We start from the raw sequence: 22,957 nt of genomic DNA on the forward strand, positions 1-22,957 counted from the left end.
AGGTTCATATTTTGGAACATGCTCAGCAATTCATACAAGGGCTGTTTGTAAAACATGCATGCCCCCTATATGGGCTGTCAGTTGTAGTGGCAGCCATTGTGTGAATACGTTTTTGTCACTGTGATCTTGACCTTTGACCTAGTGACCTGAAAATCAATAGGGTCATCTGCCAGTCATGATCAATGTACCTATGAAGTTTCATTATTCTAGGCATAAGCATTCTTGAGTTATCATCAGGATACCATTTTACTGTTTTGAGTCACTGTGACCATTGACATAGTGACCTGAAAATCAATAGGGGTCATCTGCCAGTCATGATCAATGAACCTATGAAGTTTCATGATCCTAGGCGTAAGCATTCTTGAGTTATCATCCAGAAACCAATTTAGATATTGCAAAAATTTAACCAAGGTTAAAGTTTCGGACAAACACAATTAATGAATCACTGTGACCTTGACCTTTGACCTAGTGACCTGAAAATCAATAGGGGTCATCTGCCAGTCATGATCAATGTACCTATGAAGTTTCATGATCTTAGGCATAAGCATTCTTGAGTTATCATCCGGAAACCATTTTACTGTTTTGAGTCACTGTGACCTTGACCTTTGACCTAGTGACCTGAAAATCAATAGGGGTCATTTGCTAGTCATGATCTATGTACCTATGCAGTTTCATGATCCTAGGCATAAGCATTCTTGAGTTATCATCTGGAAATTATTTTAATATTTCGAGTCACTGTGACCTTGACCATTGACCTGAAAATCAATAGGGGTGATCTGCCAGTCATGATCAATGTACCTATGAAGTTTCATGATCCTAGGCCTAAGCATTCTTGAGTTATCATCCGGAAACAATTTTACTATTTTGAGTCACTGTGACCTTGACTTTTGACCTAGTGACCTGAAAATCAAAAGGGGTCATCTGCCAGTCATGATCAATGTACCTATGAAGTTTCATGATCCTAGGCCTAAGCATTCTTGAGTTGTCCACCGGAAACCATCTGGGGGACCTACCAACGGACCGACATGTGCAAAACAATATACCCCCTCTTCTTCAAAGGGGGGCATAAAAATCTAAAATGGTTACAATTTGTCAAACTGAAACCTTTCACTTTTCAAAATTATTGATTCAAAAATCAATATGATTTTCCCCCTTCCATTTTATTCCTTTTTGTAACATATTGTCTGCAAATTACAGCCTTATAACTTTACAGATTCTAATTATACAAACAGTTTAATGTAAAAAAGCCACTTGACCACTTAACCTCATCACCACTTAACCTCATCGCTAGAACAATCGGAACACTATTCTACATCACATATCACATGACAATCTGACCAATTATCCGGCTGATCATCAACCCTTAAAACCGCACTTCATTTAGGTCAGTGGAAAACATTATAGTATAAAACCACACTGACTGCACCAGGGAGTGGTTTTAAAGGTGTCATTATTAAGAGAGAAACAAGAGACGTGTTTGTCAGAAACACAATGCCCCCTTCTGCGCAACTTTGAAGCCATATATTTGACCTTTGACCTTGAAGGATGACCTTAACCTTTCATCACTCAAAATGTGCAGCTCCATGAGATACGCAAGCATGCCAAACATCAAGTTGCTTTCTGAAGGGACATATAAGTTATGAGCATTTTTCGAAACCTAAATGCGAAACCTAAATGCGAAGTGTGACGGAAAGACAGACAGATCACTATATGCCCTTCTTCAGGGGCATAAAAACAAACATTGAAGTTCATAGGGAACAATGATGCACCAAAAAGACATAAGATCTCACCTCTTAAAAGGGGCCATGTCATTTTACTTTTCATGTCCACATATTTCTTTATTTTTTCAATACAAATGATCAAGCTCATGTCCCTTCTAATGTTAGCAGTAAACATTTGGTACTAGGAAGTTTAAACTTATTTAAATGCATACTTCACCTCATTGCAAACACCATTTGACACTACATTTTATCTTATCTGTTCACATGTTTGAGATCCTGCATCAAGTTCATATTACACAAGGACTTTAACCAATATGTTTTACCCTTTACCACTAGGATACCTATTTTGATGCATTTGTAGTCCTTTTGAAAGTTATATTTAATTAAAGACCTTTCTTACTGGATTCAAGTTTTAAAAGCTTCATTTCAAACCCTTAGATACTGATGAGCAGCAAACAGCATAAAACCTGAACAGACTGCGGGCTACTGGTTTTATGTTGTTTGCACACAGCCATTTTCACTATGCTTCTGAGTGGGAAAGGGTTAACTGATGGATTGATATTGTGATAAAATAGTGTAGTATGTGCAATTTTATGACACATTCAAATTAACATTTTGTTTCATCTGACCAACACGCTAATTGTGCTGCTTTCTGGGAAAACTGGGTTAAATGCAAGTAGTTAAAGTGTTGTTCCATATAAGCCTGTGCAGTCCTCACATGCTTATCAGGGACAACATTTTTATGGAATTTTCCATTTGAAGGACGTCCCTTCTGAACAAACTAGAGCTTTGTCACAGACGTGACGAATACCCCCACATGCCGCATTGACACAGAATATTTTGCATTTTGTCTTCACAAAAAACAGCGGACATCATGCTCAATTTTTAAAATGCACTAAGTGACCCTGTGACCTAGTTTTTGACCCGGCATGACCCATGTTGGAACTTGACCTACACATCATCTAGATACAACTTCTGACCAAGTTTGGTGAAGATCGGATGAAAACTACTTGAATTAGAAAGCGAACAACATGCTCAATGTTTATAACGCACTAAGTAACCAAGTGACCAAGTGTGGTAAAGATCGGATGTAAACTACTTGAATTAGAGAACGGACACCATGCGCAATGTTTAAAACGCACTAAGTGACCCTGTGACCTAGTTTTTGACCTGCCAGGACCAATGTTCGCACTTGGCCTAGACATCATCTAGATACAACTTCTGACCAAGTTTGGGGAAGATCGGATGAAAACTACTTGAATTAGAAAGCGAACAACATGCTCAATGTTTATAACGCACTAAGTAACCAAGTGACCTAGTTTTTAGCCCGGCATGACCCATATTCGAACTTGACCTAGACATCATCTAGATACAACATCTGACTAAGTTTGGTGAAGATCGGATGAAAACTACTTGAATTAGAGAGCGGACACTTCATACGACTGACCGACAAGCTCACTCCTATATACCCCCCTAAACTTTGTTTGTGGGGGTATAAAAACATTTTAGGCGGAAAGTGGTGTACATGATTAGCCTGTCCATACTGGGAAACTAAACACACATGCATTAAGCCAAGTTTTCCTTTTATTTGTCTTCATGACCTTCCTTAGCCCATTAACCTACCTTATTTGTTGTGTAGCCATCCCAAACTATAAGTTTACCATCTTGAGAGGCAGATACTAAATTTCTGAAATGAGAACAAAACAACACATACAATTATTCTGTATATTAATTGTGTAAACAAACATGGTCAATGCTCGTCAGCCTGTCTGTGAAATGCAAAAAAGTTGAGCCATGGAATCAGTGTTGTATTATTATGAAACAAGACTATTGCCAAGCAATATAGTCCCCTACCAGCTCCACCATTGTCAGAAATTCCAACACTGTCAGAATTTTTGTTGTTGCCATAGCAACCAAAATTTTTGACAAAGGAACAAAATAAAATGACGTGCATAATGTCCATATTGCCATCTATCCATTTTTCAAGTTTCATGAAAAAATATTAAGAACTTTTAAAGTTATCGCAGGATCCAGAAAACCACCATTTTCAGCAGTAATTCTAGTTTATTTGTTGCCATAGCAACCAGAATTTTTGACGTAGGAACAAAATGAAATGACGTGCATAATGTACATATTGCCATCTATACATGTTTCAAGTTTCATGAAAAAATATTAATAACTTTAAAAGTTATCGCAGGATCCAGAAAAATGTGAGACTGACAGACAGACAGACAGAGCGCAAACCACAAGTCCCCTCCGGTGAAACCGGTAGGGGGCAATAATATTCACAAACCACAGATCAACCCCAGGATTGTACACCGAGACCATTGTGAATCAAAATGCACAAAACTAATGCTGCAAACTCATGCACAAGGAATTTACTATAACTACCAACTAGAATACATTAGGATTTATAGTCGTAACAAGATTTTAATTATTAAATGTACTGATCAGAAATATTTACATGCATACAGTTATTTGTGTGACACAAAGCAAGTTACAACCAATATGCTGACCAAAAGCATATCAAGTTGCAAGGGAGCTTTGTGTCTCATTGATTTTCCTTAGAGCTGACTGTCCTTTGTATGACAGCTTCACAGTGGTGGCGTCAGCTGGAGTGGTGAAATATAGGATGGCTGTCATTGGGGCTGAATTACAAAGGGGAAACGAGACTACAAGAATGATGTTGTTCACATCTCAACACCATTTCCGAAAACGTTCTTTTAAAAGCATAGAAGTGTTTGCTGCACATAGCACCAGGTTGATTTTCAAAGAAAATCCACACTATTATCAAGTTTTAAAGGTTCATTTCGCTGGCTGTTCTGGTTTTATGCTGTTTGCCATTTTCACTTTGCTTCTGAGTGGGAAAGGGTTATATGTTATAGATGAAACAAGCTAACTGCACCAAGATTTTCTAACAAAACTAAAACAAGAGATGTGTTTGTCAGAAACACAATACCACCTAATGCGCCGCTTTGATTTTATTTTACCTTTGACCTTGAAGGATGACCTTGACCTTTCACCACTCAAAATGTGCAGCTCCATGAGATACACAAGCATGTCAAATATCAAGTAGCTATCATCATTATTGCAAAAGTTATGACCAAGGTTAAGTTTTGGGACACATACAATGACAGGCACATACAATGACAGACACAAACAATGACAGACAGACAGACAGGCCAAAAACAATATACCCTGATCATTCGATCCAGGGACATAAAAATAGTGGTTTATGTCAGTTACCTACAATGTTTATGGAACCCAGCTGTAAGTTACACCACAAAATCCGACTAGTATCTAGATACTACCGAATGTGAACCTCTAAACGTGCAATGACCACCAGCTGTACCATTCATGGAAACACATGTATGCAAAATATATATAAAGCATGCAGCCTACTTCTGTGTTAAAATTGTGGTCAGATCAGAAATATATGTATTTTTAACTTCATTAACCCACTTATCTTGTCTCTAGAAACAACTACGATACATAAATGTCACCCCATTGGTGCAAAAGGGGGCATTATGAGTACAAAATACCACTATATCTTCCTTTCATCACTTACTGATAAAGATTTTTCAAGTGGCTTGACTAAGACAGGATATTGCTCTTACAGGCCATGAATTGACAGGCCGCATGGATCACTATTAACAATTAGCTCTCACATCTTGTTTTACTTGAAGTTTTTTCAATGGAAAAATTCATTTTTCAGACTATCTGCGCAAAATGTTTGCTGTAAACCCTGAACAACTTTGGTGTAACATAGAATACGATGAACTGAGTTTTTATTGCCTAGATCAGAGCTGTGACACTTTAAAATGGACCAAAACAATAACTACACATTGGTTGTTGACTGGCTATTGTGTTGTCATCATACCCTCACCCCTATTTTTGCTCCACGGTTTTTAGTCAACGTTAGAAGTGACCACTAGCATATAAAATGCGATTATCAGCAGTCAAATGACTATGGAATTCCAGACACAGATTATCAACATATCACCATCCACCACTCAATTTCTTCTTGAATTTGCATAATTCTAAAAAGTGCCTCCTGGCGAGACAAATCTGCATTGTTCACAGATCTTCAGAAAATTTTAGCCCTTCTGTAAGGCGGAAAATTGTCAGCACTTCTGTAAGGTAGAAAATTGTCAGCCCTTTTGTAAGGCAGACAATTCTTAGCCCTTTTGTACATGTACGGCAGACAATTCTTATCCCTTTTGTAAGGCAGACAATTCTTATCCCTTTTGTAAGGCAGACAATTCTTAGCCCTTTTGTACATGTACGGCAGACAATTCTTATCCCTTTTGTAAGGCAGACAATTCTTATCCCTTTTGTAAGGCAGACAATTCTTATCCCTTTTGTACATGTACGGCAGACAATTCTTATCCCTTTTGTAAGGCAGACAATTCTTAGCCCTTTTGAAAGATATAAAATTCTTAGCCCTTCTATAAGGCAGACAATTCTTATCCTTTTGGAAGATATACAATTTTAAGCCCTTCTATATGGCAGACAATTCTTCTGTAAGGCAGACAATTCTTAGCCCTTCTGTAAGGCAGACAATTCTTAGCCCTTCTGTAAGGCAGACAATTCTTAGCCCTTCTATAAGACAGACAATTCTTAGCCCTTCTATAAGGCAGACAATTCTTAGCCCTTCTGTAAGGCAGACAATTCTTAGCCCTTCTATAAGGCAGACAATTCTTAGCCCTTCAGTAAGGCAGACAATTCTTAGCCCTTCTATAAGGCAGACAATTCTTAGCCATTCTGTAAGGCAGACGATACTTAGCCCTTCTGTAAGGCAGACGATACTTAGCCCTTCTATAAGGCAGACAATTCTTAGCCCTTCTGTAAGGCAGACAATTCTTAGCCCTTCTATAAGGCAGACAATTCTTAGCCTTTCAGTAAGGCAGACAATTCTTAGCCCTTCTATAAGGCAGACAATTCTTAGCCCTTCTATAAGGCAGACAATTCTTAGCCCTTCTGTAAGGCAGACGATACTTAGCCCTTCTATAAGGCAGACAATTCTTAGCCCTTCTGTAAGGCAGACAATTCTTAGCCCTTCTATAAGGCAGACAATTCTTAGCCATTCTGTAAGGCAGACAATTCTTAGGCCTTCTGTAAGGCAAAACATTCTTAGCCCTTTTGTAAGGCAGACGATTCTTAGCCCTTCTGTAAGGCAGACAATTCTTAGCCCTTCTGTAAGGCAGACAATTCTTAGCCCTTCTATAAGGCAGACAATTCTTAGCCCTTCTATAAGGCAGACAATTCTTAGCCATTCTGTAAGGCAGACAATTCTTAGCCCTTTGTAAGGCAGACAATTCTTAGCCCTTTTGTAAGGCATAAAATTCTTAGCTCTTCTGTAGGGCGAAAAATTCTTAGCTGTAAGGCAGACAATTCTTAGCCTCTTTATAAGGCAGAAAATTCCTAGCCCTTCTGTTAGGCAAAAAATTCCTAGCCCTTCTGTAAGACGAAAAATTCTTATCACTTCTCTCACCTAGAGTCCGAGGCCCAGTGCATGGCGTATATTTTTGCGAGGTGACCCCGGAGTGTGCGCCGGGTGCGCATCTGTATTCTACTGAGTGGTTCCACATCTGCAGTGGCTTGAATTAAACTAGTGTCAGCCGCAGCCTTCCTTGCCTCCTGAAAATACAGAATTATAAATGCCAAATTGAACAGCATTCTGTGAAAACAGGGCTTAATGCATGTGCGACAAGTGTTGTCAAAGATTAGCCTGTGCACTAACACAGTTTATCTGGTACTACCCTTTATGCCTAAAACTGATTTTCGCTAAGAATAGACATCCTTTTAAAAAATACCATAAAAGCAGAAAGTGTCGTCCCTGATTAGCCTGTGCAGTGACACTTTACGCATATGCGTTACCCCAGGTTTTTTTTTCCCTTTTTTGGGAAGATAGCCCATGGCTTTGGAATTGGGAATTTTATCGGCATTTTCATGAAATTGGGAAAAATAATTCATTAGCCTTTTTTTTCCACACGAAAAGTCCACTAATTAGGGAAATACTTAATTTGATATAACACTTTATAATCATAAAAATTAAAATTGAGATAAATTAGACACTTCTTTCTAAAAAAAAAAAAAAAAAAAAATTTTTTTTTTTGGAATTTGGGAATTTTTTGCCACATTTTGGGAAAAAAATATACTTTTTGGGATTGGGAACATAGCCGAATATCGGCTATAAAATCGGGCCAAAAAAAACCCTGTACCCCCATTACACCCAAAAAGAAGTTCAAATGATCATTCTTGTAATGTTCTAAATAAAAATTGTGTTCAATTACCAACTGGTGTTGAGTGAATTATCTGTTTCAAACAGCTTGTGAAAAGACATGTGTTACCGTAAGTTGGAAACATCTGATCTAGCATTTATGTTAACGTTAGTTGTACACATTTGATATTGCGTTTTTAATATGTCTATTTGGACTCATGGAAACAAATTTGAAAATAAAGACAATTGACCTTGATCACTCCCAAACGACTTTCTCTTTTTCTAATTTCAACTAGCCATTTTAGCGTGGCGAAAAGCCATGCCGCCCTCCCAGATCGCCACGCTGCCCTTTTTAAAGGCAAGTTTCGCCAAGCGCCATTTTTTTCAAAGGCAAATTTCGCCACGCGCACTTATCGATAACATCTTTATTGCCTTACGATCTTACTTGGTCCGCAAAATCAGCTTCCTTGATTGTCTGTGACGCTCCGACTGTGCTTGATTTACTCGAGAGACGTCAACGTCTAATTGACTATATTAATTGAACAGATTTAATCTATAACAGTGCTCGATTTATAGGTAGGTCTCACCGACTGCTCCAAAGCTGTGAATTAGTCATGCGTGAATAACCTCATGTCAGTATCAATAATGCCGGAGGCTTTGTTATACCAAGCGCACTTTTCGCTCGGCAATGTATTACTTCGGAGACTTTTGATGAACAACTCGATGTTATTCTCGTGGCAATTGTGCATTGCATGCATTATTCAGTTATATCAAAACATATATTTTTACGAATAATTACATTTAAAATCACAAACAAATTTATTCTTTATCGTTTGCGTCTTTAAGATAATTAGATCTAATTATTGAAATAATTACTCAGACGTATACTAATTTAACAAAAATGCGAATCGCGTACACGATTTAACGTTGCTATGCGCACCTGTCGCTTACATCATTTGACATTTTATCAACATGGCGGACTATACAGAATTAAATTGTGACTCGGCAAAAATGGCAAATAAAGTCGTAATCGATTGAATTAACGATGGAGATTATACATTAAGAAGGAATTAATGAAATGTCTGTGATAATCAACGATGCATAAAGATGTTTTAGATAGCAACAACATTATTTATTTATTTGTAATCTACTCGGTGAATGCATGTCACGGAAATGAGTGTTTGCATATTGTTAGCGATCAATTTACTTGCAATGTTATTTAAACATCTGTCGAGATTATTGTAACAAAATGGGAAAAGACAAACATGGTTTCATTTATATGTTAGTGGATCTGTGTATGTTTGTCGTGCTGTACAGTTTATTGAAACAGCATGGAACTTAAATGTACATTGCAAGGTAAATATATAAGTATAAATCATAGTAAGTTAAATACATCTTTTACCATTAAATGTGCTTGTTTATATGGTTTTTTTTCCAAGACTGCTTCTGATGCGATTTCATGTTTCCCCGTAATTCAGGTATTCAGGGAACGTTTTTGCCCTTTTTTGCCTAAACTGCGCTCTAAAATGCCCTTTTTGAAAGTAATGCGCCATGCCTCTTTGCCCTCCTGGGAAAAACACTATCAACGCATCATTTAAATGAATACCACTGTAACTTACGACATAATAAGACTATGAAAACTGAACTATTTAACCATTTACCAATTAGATATGTATTTGAAGTCCCTCACAAATTAATATTTAATTGAAGACTTTTCTAACTAGATTGAAGTTTTTAAGGTTTCAATTCTAACAATTAGATACTGATGAGCAGCAAACAGAATAAAGCCTGAACAGAATGCGAGCTACTAGCAGGCTGTTCTGCTTTTATGCTGTTTGCACATAGCCATTTTCACTTTGACTCTGAGTTCTTTAACTGAATACCACCGTAACTTACGACATAATAAGAATATAAAAACTGAACTATTTAATTCAGCTGCATGGACTTAATTACACTATCTTGATACTCTGTGGGTGTGTTTCCAATTATATCCTCTATAGCCGACAACAGTACTTTTTTCTCTGTAATTATGTCTCTAATCAAAACCAAACTAAGATGTTTCAAGCTACCTTAAGTAATATAAAGGACAGTGTAAGCCTATTAACATAAGAGGATCCGACTTAGTGTAAACTACATAATGAACTACTATAATAGAAAAATGTCAGGCCCATTATTCAATGAGGGTAAGTAGCCGAAAGTACAAGGAAATGTGGTGAGAAACTAGCATATTAGTGATAACTACACTTCAACACCGTTATTTCGAACACCGATAATCCGAAGTCACCGTTATTTCGAAGTATTTTTCTGGTGCCGCTTTTGATTCTTGTTAGTCTAATTTAAAATTTCATTGTTTATCCGAACTTTGTTAAACCGAAGAAATTGTTAATTCGAAGTGATTCTGTCGGTCCCAACACTATAAATCGCACCTAATTATCAATCTTTAATCCGAAGTCAAAACTGCAAAATACTGAGCGTTATTTCACACCTTTGTCGTGGCGCGTCAAAAGCCGATAATTACAAATTTGTCGTCTGCGCGAACGCCGGTGTTCAGAGAGACATCGCGTATTATTAAAAAAAAAGGTTTATTCATTTCCGAAAATGTATGCATATGTATGTATGTCTGATAATTTGTGATATTCGTTTTATTTTAAATGTTCTGTAATTAGAAAAAAATAAAAACAAAAAAAAGAATCGTTTTATTCCCCCGTTTGTTATGAGTAGAAAAATATTGCTATCCGACTAGTTTACGTGTTCAAGTTTTTAAGCCTGTAACCGAACCATGCAAATTCCACAACGTTTTATTTTTAAGGAATCAAAGAAGTCTTCTGTCAAAAGTTTATTTCGAATTATCGTTAATCCGAAGTTTTTTTAACGGTACCGAGGACTTCGAAATAACGGTGTTGAAGTGTATACTAGATCTTAAGGTTTCAATCTCTTGTCAGCATTAGGGCTGTAACGATACATTCGAATATTCGAATTACTCGAATACTGCTGTGGACGAATCATATTCGTTATTTGCCACCTCCCGAACCGAATATTTGACAAATACAAACAACGTGGTTTCGAGTTTGAAACTTGAATCATCTTATCTTACCTTACTAATGATGGTTCATACAATAAACCCCTATATTTATATGTTCTTCTCCTTATTACGGTGCTTTTCATCATGTTTACCCCATCCACTATGTTACACAGTGAGATTATCAACAAAAATGGCGGGCACCGGTTAAATATTTACGACATTGAATTGAAAAATCTTTTGATGGTTGTTTAATGTTTACTTAGGTACATTATAAATACGAGTGATTTGATGCTCAAACATACAAACAAATGATTAGCAGATTGAATTTCTTTTTTGTTTATCTTTACGACAATGATTGTGCAACTTATCAACAAACATGGAACCTAGCATGTCAAGTTCCTTAATTGATATACTAAAGGATTTTATTGGTACTAGTAATTTTTTTTTAAACTGTGTTAAAAGTTTAAGCAGTTTTAGTCAGTGTTTTGTTATTTCAAAGTGTTATATTTCATATTTTCAGTATGCAATTATACTCAATCAAATTGACAAATACTCTTAGTTTCATACTATATAATGCCATGTCAAGTTGTCAGTATTACTTTTGTTCATTGAAATTCATATTCGCGAATAAATATTCGAATTCCCCACCCTGTATTTGTGATTTATTGTATTCATCACCTAGTGTATTTGTTACAGCCCTAGTCACATTATACAAATTACTCATGCCTCGCTCTGGAAAAACAAAGTGTTAATGCATGCGAGTAAAGTGTTGTCCAATGTCAGAGACAACAGTTTTCTTTGCTTTTATTGTATTTTTTGTTTAAACAAAGTCTCTTCTTCATGAAAATCTAGTATAGGTGGAAAGTGGCGACACTCGATCACCTGTGCAGACTGCACAGGCTAATCTGGGAAGACACTGTACAGGGGGTTTTTTTGGCCCGATTTTATAGCCGAAATTTCGGCTATGTTCACAATCCTAAAAAGTATACTATTTTCCCAAAATGTGGCAAAAAATTCCCAATTTCCAAAAAAAATAAAAAATTATTTTCTTTATTTTTTTATTTTTAGAACTAAGTGTCTAATGCATATTTTATCTCAATTTTAATTCAATTACATCTAACAAAGTATTATATGATTTTGTTCTTTTAATTTGAATAATTATAAAGAGTTATGTCAAATTTATTATTTCCCTAATCAGTGGACTTTTCGTGTGGAAAAAAAGGCTAATAAATTTATTTTCCCAATTTCATGAAAATCTCAATAAAATTCCCAATTCCAAAGCCATGGGCTATCTTCCCAAAAAGTGGAAAAAAAACCTGCTGTAAGTGAATGCATTAAACCAAGTTTTCACATAGCATGGCTCTTATTGTAACTGGGCAAGTGACCAGTTGTTTAACACAATTGGTTCATTGTCAACATAATCTACAGTGTTAATCAATTAAACTGAGTCTAATATTAATTTATAAATCAATAACCTTTTTGCAGATTGTAACAATAAGATAGCATGAAAGTTCACAGCCCTGTTTAGCTGTGTTTTTATGCAGAGTGTAACAATAAGATAGCATGAAAGTTCACAGCCCTGTTTAGCTGTGTTTGTATGCAGAGTGTAACAATAAGATGGTCACATGAAAGTTCACAGCCCTGTTTAGCTGTGTTTGTATGCAGAGTGTAACAATAAGATGGTCATATGAAAGTTCACAGCCCTGTTTAGCTGTGTTTGTATGCAGAGTGTAACAATAAGATGGTAACATGAAAGTTCACAGCCCTGTTTAGCTGTGTTTGTATGCAGAGGGTAACAATAAGATGGTCACATGAAAGTTCACAGCCTATCTCCTTTAGTTGTGTCTGTACAGACATGATCAATAGCAATTGCAAAGCCATTGCAGTTCTTCTTTTCTATGTATTTCCTATAGAGATGATCTGATAACAGAATTAAGTCAGATGATCAGGATGTTGTGATACAGGTAGACAATTAATTTGAAAAAGCCTGAATTCATTTTGAAAAGACTAGGTGCCCAATAATGAGTTGTGTTACTAGACTACAAATAGACAAAACCACTTATTGAATGCTGCCAACCACCCAAACCCGATGTAATTATCAGGATTTTGAACAAATCTGGATAAAATGGACAACAAGCATAAAGAACTTATCTAGAGAAGATCTTTATTAACATAATCAGTAGCGACACCACATCAGCACTGGGATCTCCTTACATTTCTCTAGCATGTGGGAACACACCCAATATCCTGCTTTCAAGTCCAATGCCAATGTGTACCAGACAAGAGAGAGTGAACCAACAAGGAAAATCACAGCAAGTGTCATTTAAACACAAGACTACGATTATCCAATATTCTGGTAGCCATGCAGTTTGCCATGGAAACATTGATCCACAAGACTGGCTCAGGTAACAGCCTGCTACTGGATCAATGCTTTATCTAGATAATGATTTTTCAATATCTTTTACAACCATTGATTTATACACATTCTGTGTATCAGCTGCAGTGGGCTACTTAACTAGAATATGGGCAGTCCACAGAGGCTAATCAGGGACAACACTTTCTGCCTAGACTGTGTTTAGTTTAGGAACATTCAATACAAGCAGAAAGTATCTACACTGATTAGCATGTGCAGACTGCACAGGCTAATCTGGTTTAACGCTTTACCTAAATGCATTAAGCACCATTTTTCTAGCGCAAGGCTCATGTAAGATACCTTCCAGACCTTTTAACTCGTCTGTACTTAATCCAATATGTAAAGGAATCCTCTTTTTTTACTCAGAACAGGCACTTAATTTACCCTTTCCCACTCAGAAGCAACGTGAACATGGCTATGTGCAAACATCATAAATCCAGAACAGCCTGCGAGTTAACTCGCAGTCTGTTAAGGTTTTATACTGTTTGCTGCTCATCAGTATCTAGGGGTTGGAATTTAAGCCTTTACAATTTGAATCAAGTCAGAAAGGTTTTTAATAAAATGTAACTTTCTAAGGGACTACAAATGCGTAAAAATATGTATCTTAGTGGTAAAGGGTTAAAATAAGATCAATATGTAACATCAAGGTCAACAAATGCTTAAATTACACAAGTGCAATATTTGTATCCATATTATGTATCGGAAATCTTCTGAAATGTTTTGGGGTATAAATATTTCCAAGTTGTTCTCAAACATTATCCATTTCCTACTTATTTTTTAGCATGATTGTGTAATTTGGAAAATGATTTCCCATCCGTGCTGTCAAACCATCCTGAGGCAAGAAAAACATATTGTTATGTTTAAATGTTGGTATCTAAACAAAGATTTTAACCACAGTAAGGGATTAATGTCTATGTTGACCAGTTCACTACACCAAGCAGTGATTTTTTTTTAACAATTTAATATATGCGAGTCCTGGGACTCGCTGGACTAAAAATGTTCGAGTCCCAAACTGAAAGTGTGAGTCCCAAGTATTATTGACTGTCCTTTGATGAATTTAGCAACAAAACACACACACATAACAAATGAGAAGCAGTCACCAGGTTTTAAATGGTCTATTAGCTAAGGAGCAGCATAGCACATACATGTAATGTTGGAAATTACAAATATGCCGACTATTTATCACGCACAAGGCATTTAAAACATACACTTAGACCTGACTAGATGCAAATATGATAATAAACAATACGATATTCACAGATAATGAACATGAAAATATATAAACATAAAAGCAAATAGTTGCCAACTATTAACTGCATACAAACCACAAATTTTATACACAAGTATTTTCACATTATGTGCACGGGCTCTCATGTTAATACACTTGTTTGATGTAATAACCACGTTGCAAAGAAAATCCAAGAATAACACAATGATCTAATAAAGTAAACACAGTTGTCACTAATAACATCCAGTAATTAAAGAATAGTGTTCACAAACCAGTGAAAATACACCACAAACATAACATTAAAATACTGCTGGTTGCTGTTTTAATTTTTAATTTAATTTCTTTAATTCATAAATTCTCCTGTCTTCAGCTTTCTTCAATTTTGACAGAGCAGAATCGAAATTGAAAGTCAGGCTTTGTTTTCGCTTTGGACCCATTTTTGCATATGAATTTCGCTTCGTCACTTGCGATATAATTTTTTACTACTACACCGCTTACCCCTAGACAGTCTACTAACGACGAATTTCATTGGTTCTAAGCAACTGATTATCCGATTATTACGAGCGGTGCAATTTTACGGAACACCGTGTTTACCTACATTTTACCCCGTACGGAAAGTGCAATAATAACAAATACGATTTTGGACGGACTCGTTACTTGAAAAAAGCATGCGTCCTTTGGATGCACATATTTTAAAACTTTGCGTCTATGGCAATTGTTTTGCGTCTAGAACGCAGAGGTAAAAAAATCACTGCCAAGGCTTTTTTACTTTTTTTAGGGGGGGGGGGAATATCTACAAAACTGATAAAAAGAGGAGGAAATTTCCCTGAGTAAACTTAAAATTTGAGGAAATTTGAATTATTTAAAAAAAAAAAATCTCTAAAAAGAGGCCTTTCCCTTTGGCCCATGCTAAAGAATTAAAAACAGCCCCGCTACACATACCCTTATTTGATTCTTTAACTGTTCTGTTTCCTGTCGAAGAGCTTCTAGTTCGGAACTCATCTTGACAGGCTCACACAGGGACTCGCCTCTGAAAGCACACAATGTGAGAATATTAACAATAAGTTTATTACAAAATGAGTCAAATCACAGAAATGAGCCAAACTCCAGGAAACTGGGCTTAATGCACGTGCGTAACAGTCCGCACAGGCTAATCAGGGACGAATCTTTATACCAGGGCCTGTATTCACTAAACCATTCTTAGACTTAAGGATTAAAAATAGTCTAAGAACCAAGAAAAATGCGTTCAGTTTTTGAATATATACAAGCTTCCACTGGTGATAATGTCATTAACAAAATGTTCCACAAGAATAATGATGTATATAGAGGGGATTAATAACAAGTTTTTCACAAAGTTAAACAAATTCTTGAATATTCTAATTTTAAGAATTTTCTTTATTCTTAGACTTAAGTCTAAGAATTGTTTGGTGAATACGGGCCCAGGACTGGATATTAGTTCAAAAGAGACTTTCTTTAAATTACAAATATTATTAAAGCGGAAAGTGCTGTCCCTAAGCAGCCTGTGCAGTAAGCACAGGCTAATCTAGGATGTCACTTGATGCACATGCATTAAATCAAGTTTTCCCAGAAAGCAGATAATCTGAGACATGTAATTATGATAAATATAGTACAACGTGTGTTGAACAAAGACAATTCTTGTTCATTTGTACTGTAGCTTTTTACATCCAATGTTTACACTCATCAATATGAAGCATTTCATGACAAACTTTAATACATGCCAAAATCTGTGAAAAGGCCCCTTTAATACATGATTAATTCACTCCAGAGACATCTAACACAGGCTCCGAGTCTCTCCCTACTTGTCACCAAATGAGAAACTTTTAGGAAAGTGGCAATACAAAATGTGCATGTTGCCAAAACGGATTTGCTTTTATATTTCATTTGACAAATTGCATAAGAGAAATGACTGGAAACAAGTACCAGCATGCAGGCATCTCAGACATGCACGTTTTTGTTGTTGTTGTTTTTTCAAAATAATGCTAACATTGAGAGGAGACATTTAAGGGAAAACAACTGCAAAATCGTTATTATTTGTGCAAAATTAGAAATGGTTGATTTTATGGCAAGATTGGTCTATGACTTTAAACAATTATGCCTTATGTTTAAATGTTTGTGACTGAATTTGAAAAGGCACAAAAGGCATTAATATACTACATAATCCATACACACATCCCGTGTTTGCACATGTTGGTGCACATGTTTCCCAAACACAATGGGGGGTACTTTGCCTACTTAATTAGCCGACACTTGACATTTCTGGTAAAACCACAGTTTAGCCACAGTACAAGTGACATTTCTGATAAATCAATGTACTAAAAATTATCAGATATATACAATTGACAGTTTTATTGAAAACTAATCAAAATAGTGTTTGTTAATTAATCATTAACCATCGTATTTGACCTTTACTATTTATTCAGTCATGCTAATCGGTTTACTATCACTTCAAGACCCCATAGACAAATCAATGGCATCTAACAAACAGGGCCAGTTACCATCACCTCATAATAATGGACTAGATAATTGGCATGTGATAAACCAGGCCCAACATTCTTTAATTACCCTCTCTCTTCACTGCCATTTTTCCTTCCTCCGCTATTGATTTTGGACACGTATTCCAGACATATCAAAACGACTGACGCAAAATTTTGTTTGCCAAAAGATTAATCCATGAATAATCCTGTTCACAAAATGGTCACTTCTTAAAAGAACAAAAGTTAAAGCAGAGGAATAATTTCACATGGCTTTAAGCACAGTGCCACTCTAGTGCATGAATTTTCCGTTCAGGAACACCCCCCATAACATAATTTACGATCATTATCTATGTGTGCCTCTTTAAGCTCCATGCCCATGCCTGTATTCATAGAGCTCTTAAGCGAGAACTGGGAAATTCCTTTAATTCATAAAGTTCCTTTAGCCTCTGGAATATCTTTTTTTTAAGGTATTTTAACTTGTATATGTTTTAATCAAGTACATGTTGCTACAGTGATTAATATTTGTACCATTTGTTAGCAGAGAACATCAGACTTCAGAAAGAAAACTTGATCTGTACAACTTACATGTAAGCTTAAATTTCCCAAAGGAGCTTTGTGAAGATTGTCCCAGCAGTAATGTAGAAATTAATAAAGGACACATTGAATTAAACAAAATCAAACACAGTGCCAACTGTGCATCAATGTTTTGATACATATCCTGGGTAAAGGCCTAAGCATGTTTATATGCAACAAGAGCTGTCACCATAGGATGACATATGCCCCCCCAAAAACCTAAACGCAGATTTCAAAACGTAAACGCAAAGTGTGAGGGACAAACAGACAGACAGATGGACAGACGGACGGACATGCAATCACTATATGCTCACCTGCAGGGGCATAAAAATACCATAAACACAAGTGAAGAAAATAGTTTTCCTTAGTTTGTTTAATTGTTCAATGTAGCCCCAGTTTGACTGGGACAGCAGCTGAAGATGAAGGCCCTAAATAACACTACAAATCTGAGCAAGCACTTTTCAGTGTTAACACAACCTCTATATTATCAATACTTTAATCTCAGTTTCCAAGTCCAACTTTTAAGGTCATACCTGTATTATCAAAAATCCCATGCATATTTCAAACCTTACAGTCATGAGTATACATATTTAACATGTTTGCAGTAGGAGTATAGCACAAAGTCCATTAGTTCACAGAAATCTCACATGAACATTTGAGACCAATATTTTTTTTTAAGTCAAATGCCGTCATCAAAATGGTAAAATACTTATCTTTATTCTAAGAAAGATGATACTTCAGACGCCCACTTGACCCTGCTGTGTTCATTTTATACTTTTTTCTACAAATTTGGTTTTGGAATGATTGTTTAACAAATCCATAGATACCCCAGTGAAAGAAGCATTTTTCTTGTACCTTTCTTTTTGCAATGCATAATCTCAAACAAAATTTCAGCAAAAAATTCTCCATCTTAACTGAAGCAAATGTGCACAAACTTGTTACCGGTTTTAATGAAAAGCAACCTTGACCTTGACAGAACTGACCCCTAATGCAACTACATGATCAGGGTTGTCATTATGATTGTAAACAAAGGATTATTTTGGAATAGTAACCGATTCGGCCGGGGGTCAAGGTCCAGGGCAAGGCCCTTGTAGGGGGTCAGGGGGCGAAGCCCCCGACTGCAAACAAATTCTAGACATTTTAGGGACAAAATACTGCTATTCTCAGAGCATAAAAAGTTAAAATGAGGTCTAGAAAGAATAGACAATTTTAAGATTTTCACATTTTTAGTATACTGTACAATGTAAAAACATGTTATATTGATAGATCATTGCATGTTCCAATTCTATCCATTACCCGATAATCCAGTATTATTATGATTTCTTTTTTTCAAATCCAAATTATGGCCAATATTGACTATGAATGTCGTCCGCCATTTAACGCAAGTGCATATATAAATTGAATTGTGGGATTGGGGAATTCCCATTGAACATGCGTGAATCACGTGACGCGATTTGAGAGCTTTGAGAACCGTTTATATTTAGTAATTACGACAAATCAACAACTCAATCTAAACTGTTACATGTAACTCCTTTCAGAAAAGTTTGAGAAAGTGAAAGTGAATTTCTGAGAATAAAAACGCGTCTTTCTTTAAATTTTACCGAGTACTTTTCATTCCGGATCGTGATATAACTTGTCAGGTTATTCATGCATGTAGACCTATATGTATGCATAGTTTGGCAATCTCAAAACACGTTATTTACCTACTTATTACATTATGCGTTATGACCATTTGTATATCAAAATGCATTATTTACTTGAAGCATTTTCAAATGTGTATACTTAAATGTGTTATCCGAAATCATTTTCCGATTTCATTATTCACGGAAAATTTAGAAAATTCTAGCAACAGAGACACATTTCTTGTGTTTTTTATGTACAGATGAAAATCATGCCAAAATTAGACTTCATGCATAACGTCACGTCATTCTTCCTCCGGGAAAGCGTGGACTTTAATATTTAGATGCTGAATAAGAACTTCGTAGGGCAGAGGTCGCTTATATCTTTTATTTTGGTAGAGAATCGAAGAGCATTTTTTAATATGTTGAAACCTTTTCTCTCACTAAAAAAACTAGTTAATTACGCTCTACAGTGCTACATTCGTTGAGCTAAGGTCAGTAATAGTCTGTGAAATGTACAGCTATTTGATACAGTTTCACGTGGGGTCGGCGTGTATTCAGGCGTGTATTCGGCTGCCTGAGCGCTGACTGCTTGACGTGCTTACCAAGAAGAATTTGATTGACAGCTGGAAAAATCAATATTGGCCACTCGCTGAGAAATTCATTGAAAACAGTAGCTCTTAGGCGGAGGTAATGGACTGACTGAATGACCGGGCGTCAATCTACTATACTACAGTAATTCCTCGTCAATTCTTGTCGGTTTGTGCGATCAAAACTTCCGATCGCATTTTAAAGATTCGGGAAAAACAACCGATTTTCTGGCGATTTTAACCGATGAATTCGATCGGCAATCGGTTAATAATGACAACCCTGCATGATAGGTCTAGACCAGATGTCACCTGAACAGAAGATATGAATTGTTTCATATAAACGCTAACCAGAATTTCTTCATTACAAAAGTAAGATAAGGGGCAAAATTCTGCTATATTGCAGCTAAATGTAATTGGCCTTGGTCAATGACCACACATGAAGATCATCACATGTGTTTTGCTGTAAAAACTTTCCAATATACATATTTGTAAACAATCCTTTTTTGTGCGTGTATTTATTTGTAGTATTTACAGTACTTAAACAAGGCAACAGTCTAAAATGGATATAAGTTTAATTCATATAACACATCAAAACTAAAAAATCTTTGTGATTGAAAAAGATTTCTTCATTTCATCTAAAAAGCGGTCATATTTATACTTGAACATGGTAACAGCCACACATCCGTTATACAACAGATTGACCTCTGTACAAGTGACAGAGTAACAACAGCTATATCAATTACTTTCCACATATTCTTAACAAAGAGTGTCAACACAGAGCAGCTATTGACACATGAAAACTTCCTTATAGGGTAAACAACAAGACAATGTGAATGGATCGAGATGACAGAAGCATACCAAAATATTTGCAAAATGAATATGTAAAATTAGTAATATATATTACATAAAATTTCAAAATTGACAATTTATCATAATGAGGTCAAAACATTACAAACTGTTTGCTTCTTAACTCAATGACTGTTTTCTTAAAGGCCATCAATTAAATTAAAATTTGGTATTTATAATTTATCAAACTGGGCTTGATATTTTTGCAGCTGACAAACATTCAGCGTTATAGATCATTTTTGACTCATGGGGGTAAATACCCCCACTTTTTAAAGCATGGGGGTAAATGGTCAAATTTTGCCTTGCTTGAAGGGTAATTTGCTAAAAGTAATACAAGAATATAGCCAGGGTATAGAAGTCCGTGAGCCTGCATTTTTTCCACTAAGCCAGGATTTGAAAACAGAGGAAATTAAATCATTCAGTATTTGCAGTACAATGTTTTTACTCGATACAACTTTTGCAGTATAAAAAGAATCAATTTTACTTTGAGAAGTAATTTGTTTTGGCTTTGAAGAAGCCATGCTGACCTCTTCACGTAAATAAACTCATAAACGCTTGACTGTCTGTTAAAAAAACCAATACTAAATTTACCATGCGTCTAGATAATACAGAGTATAAATACCGACTGGCTAACTATTTCTACAATCCAGCGCACAAATAACCAGTCTCATATTTTTGGCGAAAGACAATCAGCTGTTTATATTTTTCGTTTACGGTGTACGCAGAGAATTTACATCATTTGCGTAAGTCCAGATTGGCTTGCTTAAATGTACGCATGGAAAATATAAATTGAGCGTATCTTGATATTTCTCATGCGTATATTACGCTGATACGCAGCTTATCTAGAACGCTAACATTGTACACTTTAAATGAGCTAACAATGTACAGAGGTTTTTAACTGATGAACCTTTATGGAGCAGATGTGATAAGACCAAAAGTCGTTTTAATGACTGTGTGTAAAATGTCGTTCCAGATTAGCCTGTGCAGTCTGCACAGGCTAATCAGCGACGACACATTCCGTCTAAAGTGGATTTTTACCAAGAAGAGACTTTCTGTAAAAAAAAAATACCATGAAAGAGGAAAGTGTCTTCCCTGATTAGCCTGTGCAGACTGCACAGACTAATCTGGGACAACACTTTACGCACATGCATTTAACCACCTTTTCACAAAGTAAGGTTCATATATATATATATATGTATTATAGATGAACTTTTCAATAAAATAACTTGTAAAGAAAAACTAAAACATATTTACATCAGCATAATATATATAAACTAAATGGAGATCCCCAATAATTTTATGTACAAACCTTTTTTATTGGCTTCAAATCAATATGTATAAACTGTAATTTCCAGGAAAATTGTCCTAAATAAAGCCAATTACTAGTGTGTTGGCAAGTATCCAAAAACTGCTGTCAGTTTCCTGCATGTGGAAACTCCCATTGTACAAGTACAAGTAGTTCACAAAATACACAGACTTGTCTAACTACACCTCCCTTTGACAAGTAGTAACTCCTTTACATTATATCCTGTCCACCTCGAACATTAAATAACTTTATATCTGCACAAGATTTACCCAAATACTACATAAAAATGGCTACTTTTCCTACCAACTCCACCAATATTGATTTTAGAAAGAAAATATGGCTGCCTAAAACGTCTGTTGGATAAATTATTGTCAAATATCACAATTCACTTTATACAAATCCAGATTATACAATACCCAAGATATCACACACAATTGCCCAAATTATTTGAAAGATTTCTACACACAATATCACTTATGATCCATGTAAACCTCCCTTCATTTCCACGATGTACGCCTTACAGCTGCAACTTATTCCATGAAAAAGTCTAATGGAAATATTGATGTTCAGGCAACCAGCCTCATTTCCAATACCTAGACTGTGTTATCATTAGCATAAGCGCTATTTTAAGATTGGCTGAGAAGTAGATCAAAGTGCAGCGCCAAGGGAGGTCACTGAAAAGTTGGAGCCATAGTCAACATAGCATTTTTACCTCCCATTCTGAGCAGAAACATAGACTTGTCCTGTGAAAATTGGATTGATGCATGTGCCTTAAGTGTTGACCCAGATATGCCTGTGAAGTCTACAGGCTAATCGGGGCCATCACTTTCCACCAAAACAGATTTGCATTTATAAAAGACTTCCTTACAACAAAAAATTCCATTAAAGTGGTGTCGTCCTTGATTAGCCTGTGCAGACTGC

General features: G+C 36.0%; 1 protein-coding gene across 2 annotated transcripts in view; it reads right to left on the reverse strand.

The window, feature by feature from the left end:
• The window catches only part of LOC127832429 (guanine nucleotide-binding protein subunit beta), a 50,145-nt gene that overhangs the window by 12,628 nt on the left and 14,560 nt on the right, over positions 1 to 22,957 (reverse strand). Inside the window, exons 1-4 of one of the 2 annotated variants that reach the window (XM_052357894.1) lie at positions 22,040 to 22,589; positions 15,550 to 15,637; positions 7,216 to 7,361; positions 3,345 to 3,408 (exon numbers count right to left, since the gene is read on the reverse strand). In XM_052357894.1, coding sequence (XP_052213854.1) covers positions 3,345 to 3,408; positions 7,216 to 7,361; positions 15,550 to 15,609 — 270 coding nt within the window. In that variant the 5' untranslated portion in view covers positions 15,610 to 15,637; positions 22,040 to 22,589. Of the gene's footprint in view, positions 1 to 3,344; positions 3,409 to 7,215; positions 7,362 to 15,549; positions 15,638 to 22,039; positions 22,590 to 22,957 lie in introns of those variants that run through there. The other variant, XM_052357893.1, reaches the window with a different exon arrangement.

Source organism: Dreissena polymorpha, chromosome 5, assembly GCF_020536995.1.
Source record: "Dreissena polymorpha isolate Duluth1 chromosome 5, UMN_Dpol_1.0, whole genome shotgun sequence".
Lineage (NCBI taxonomy): Eukaryota > Metazoa > Mollusca > Bivalvia > Myida > Dreissenidae > Dreissena > Dreissena polymorpha.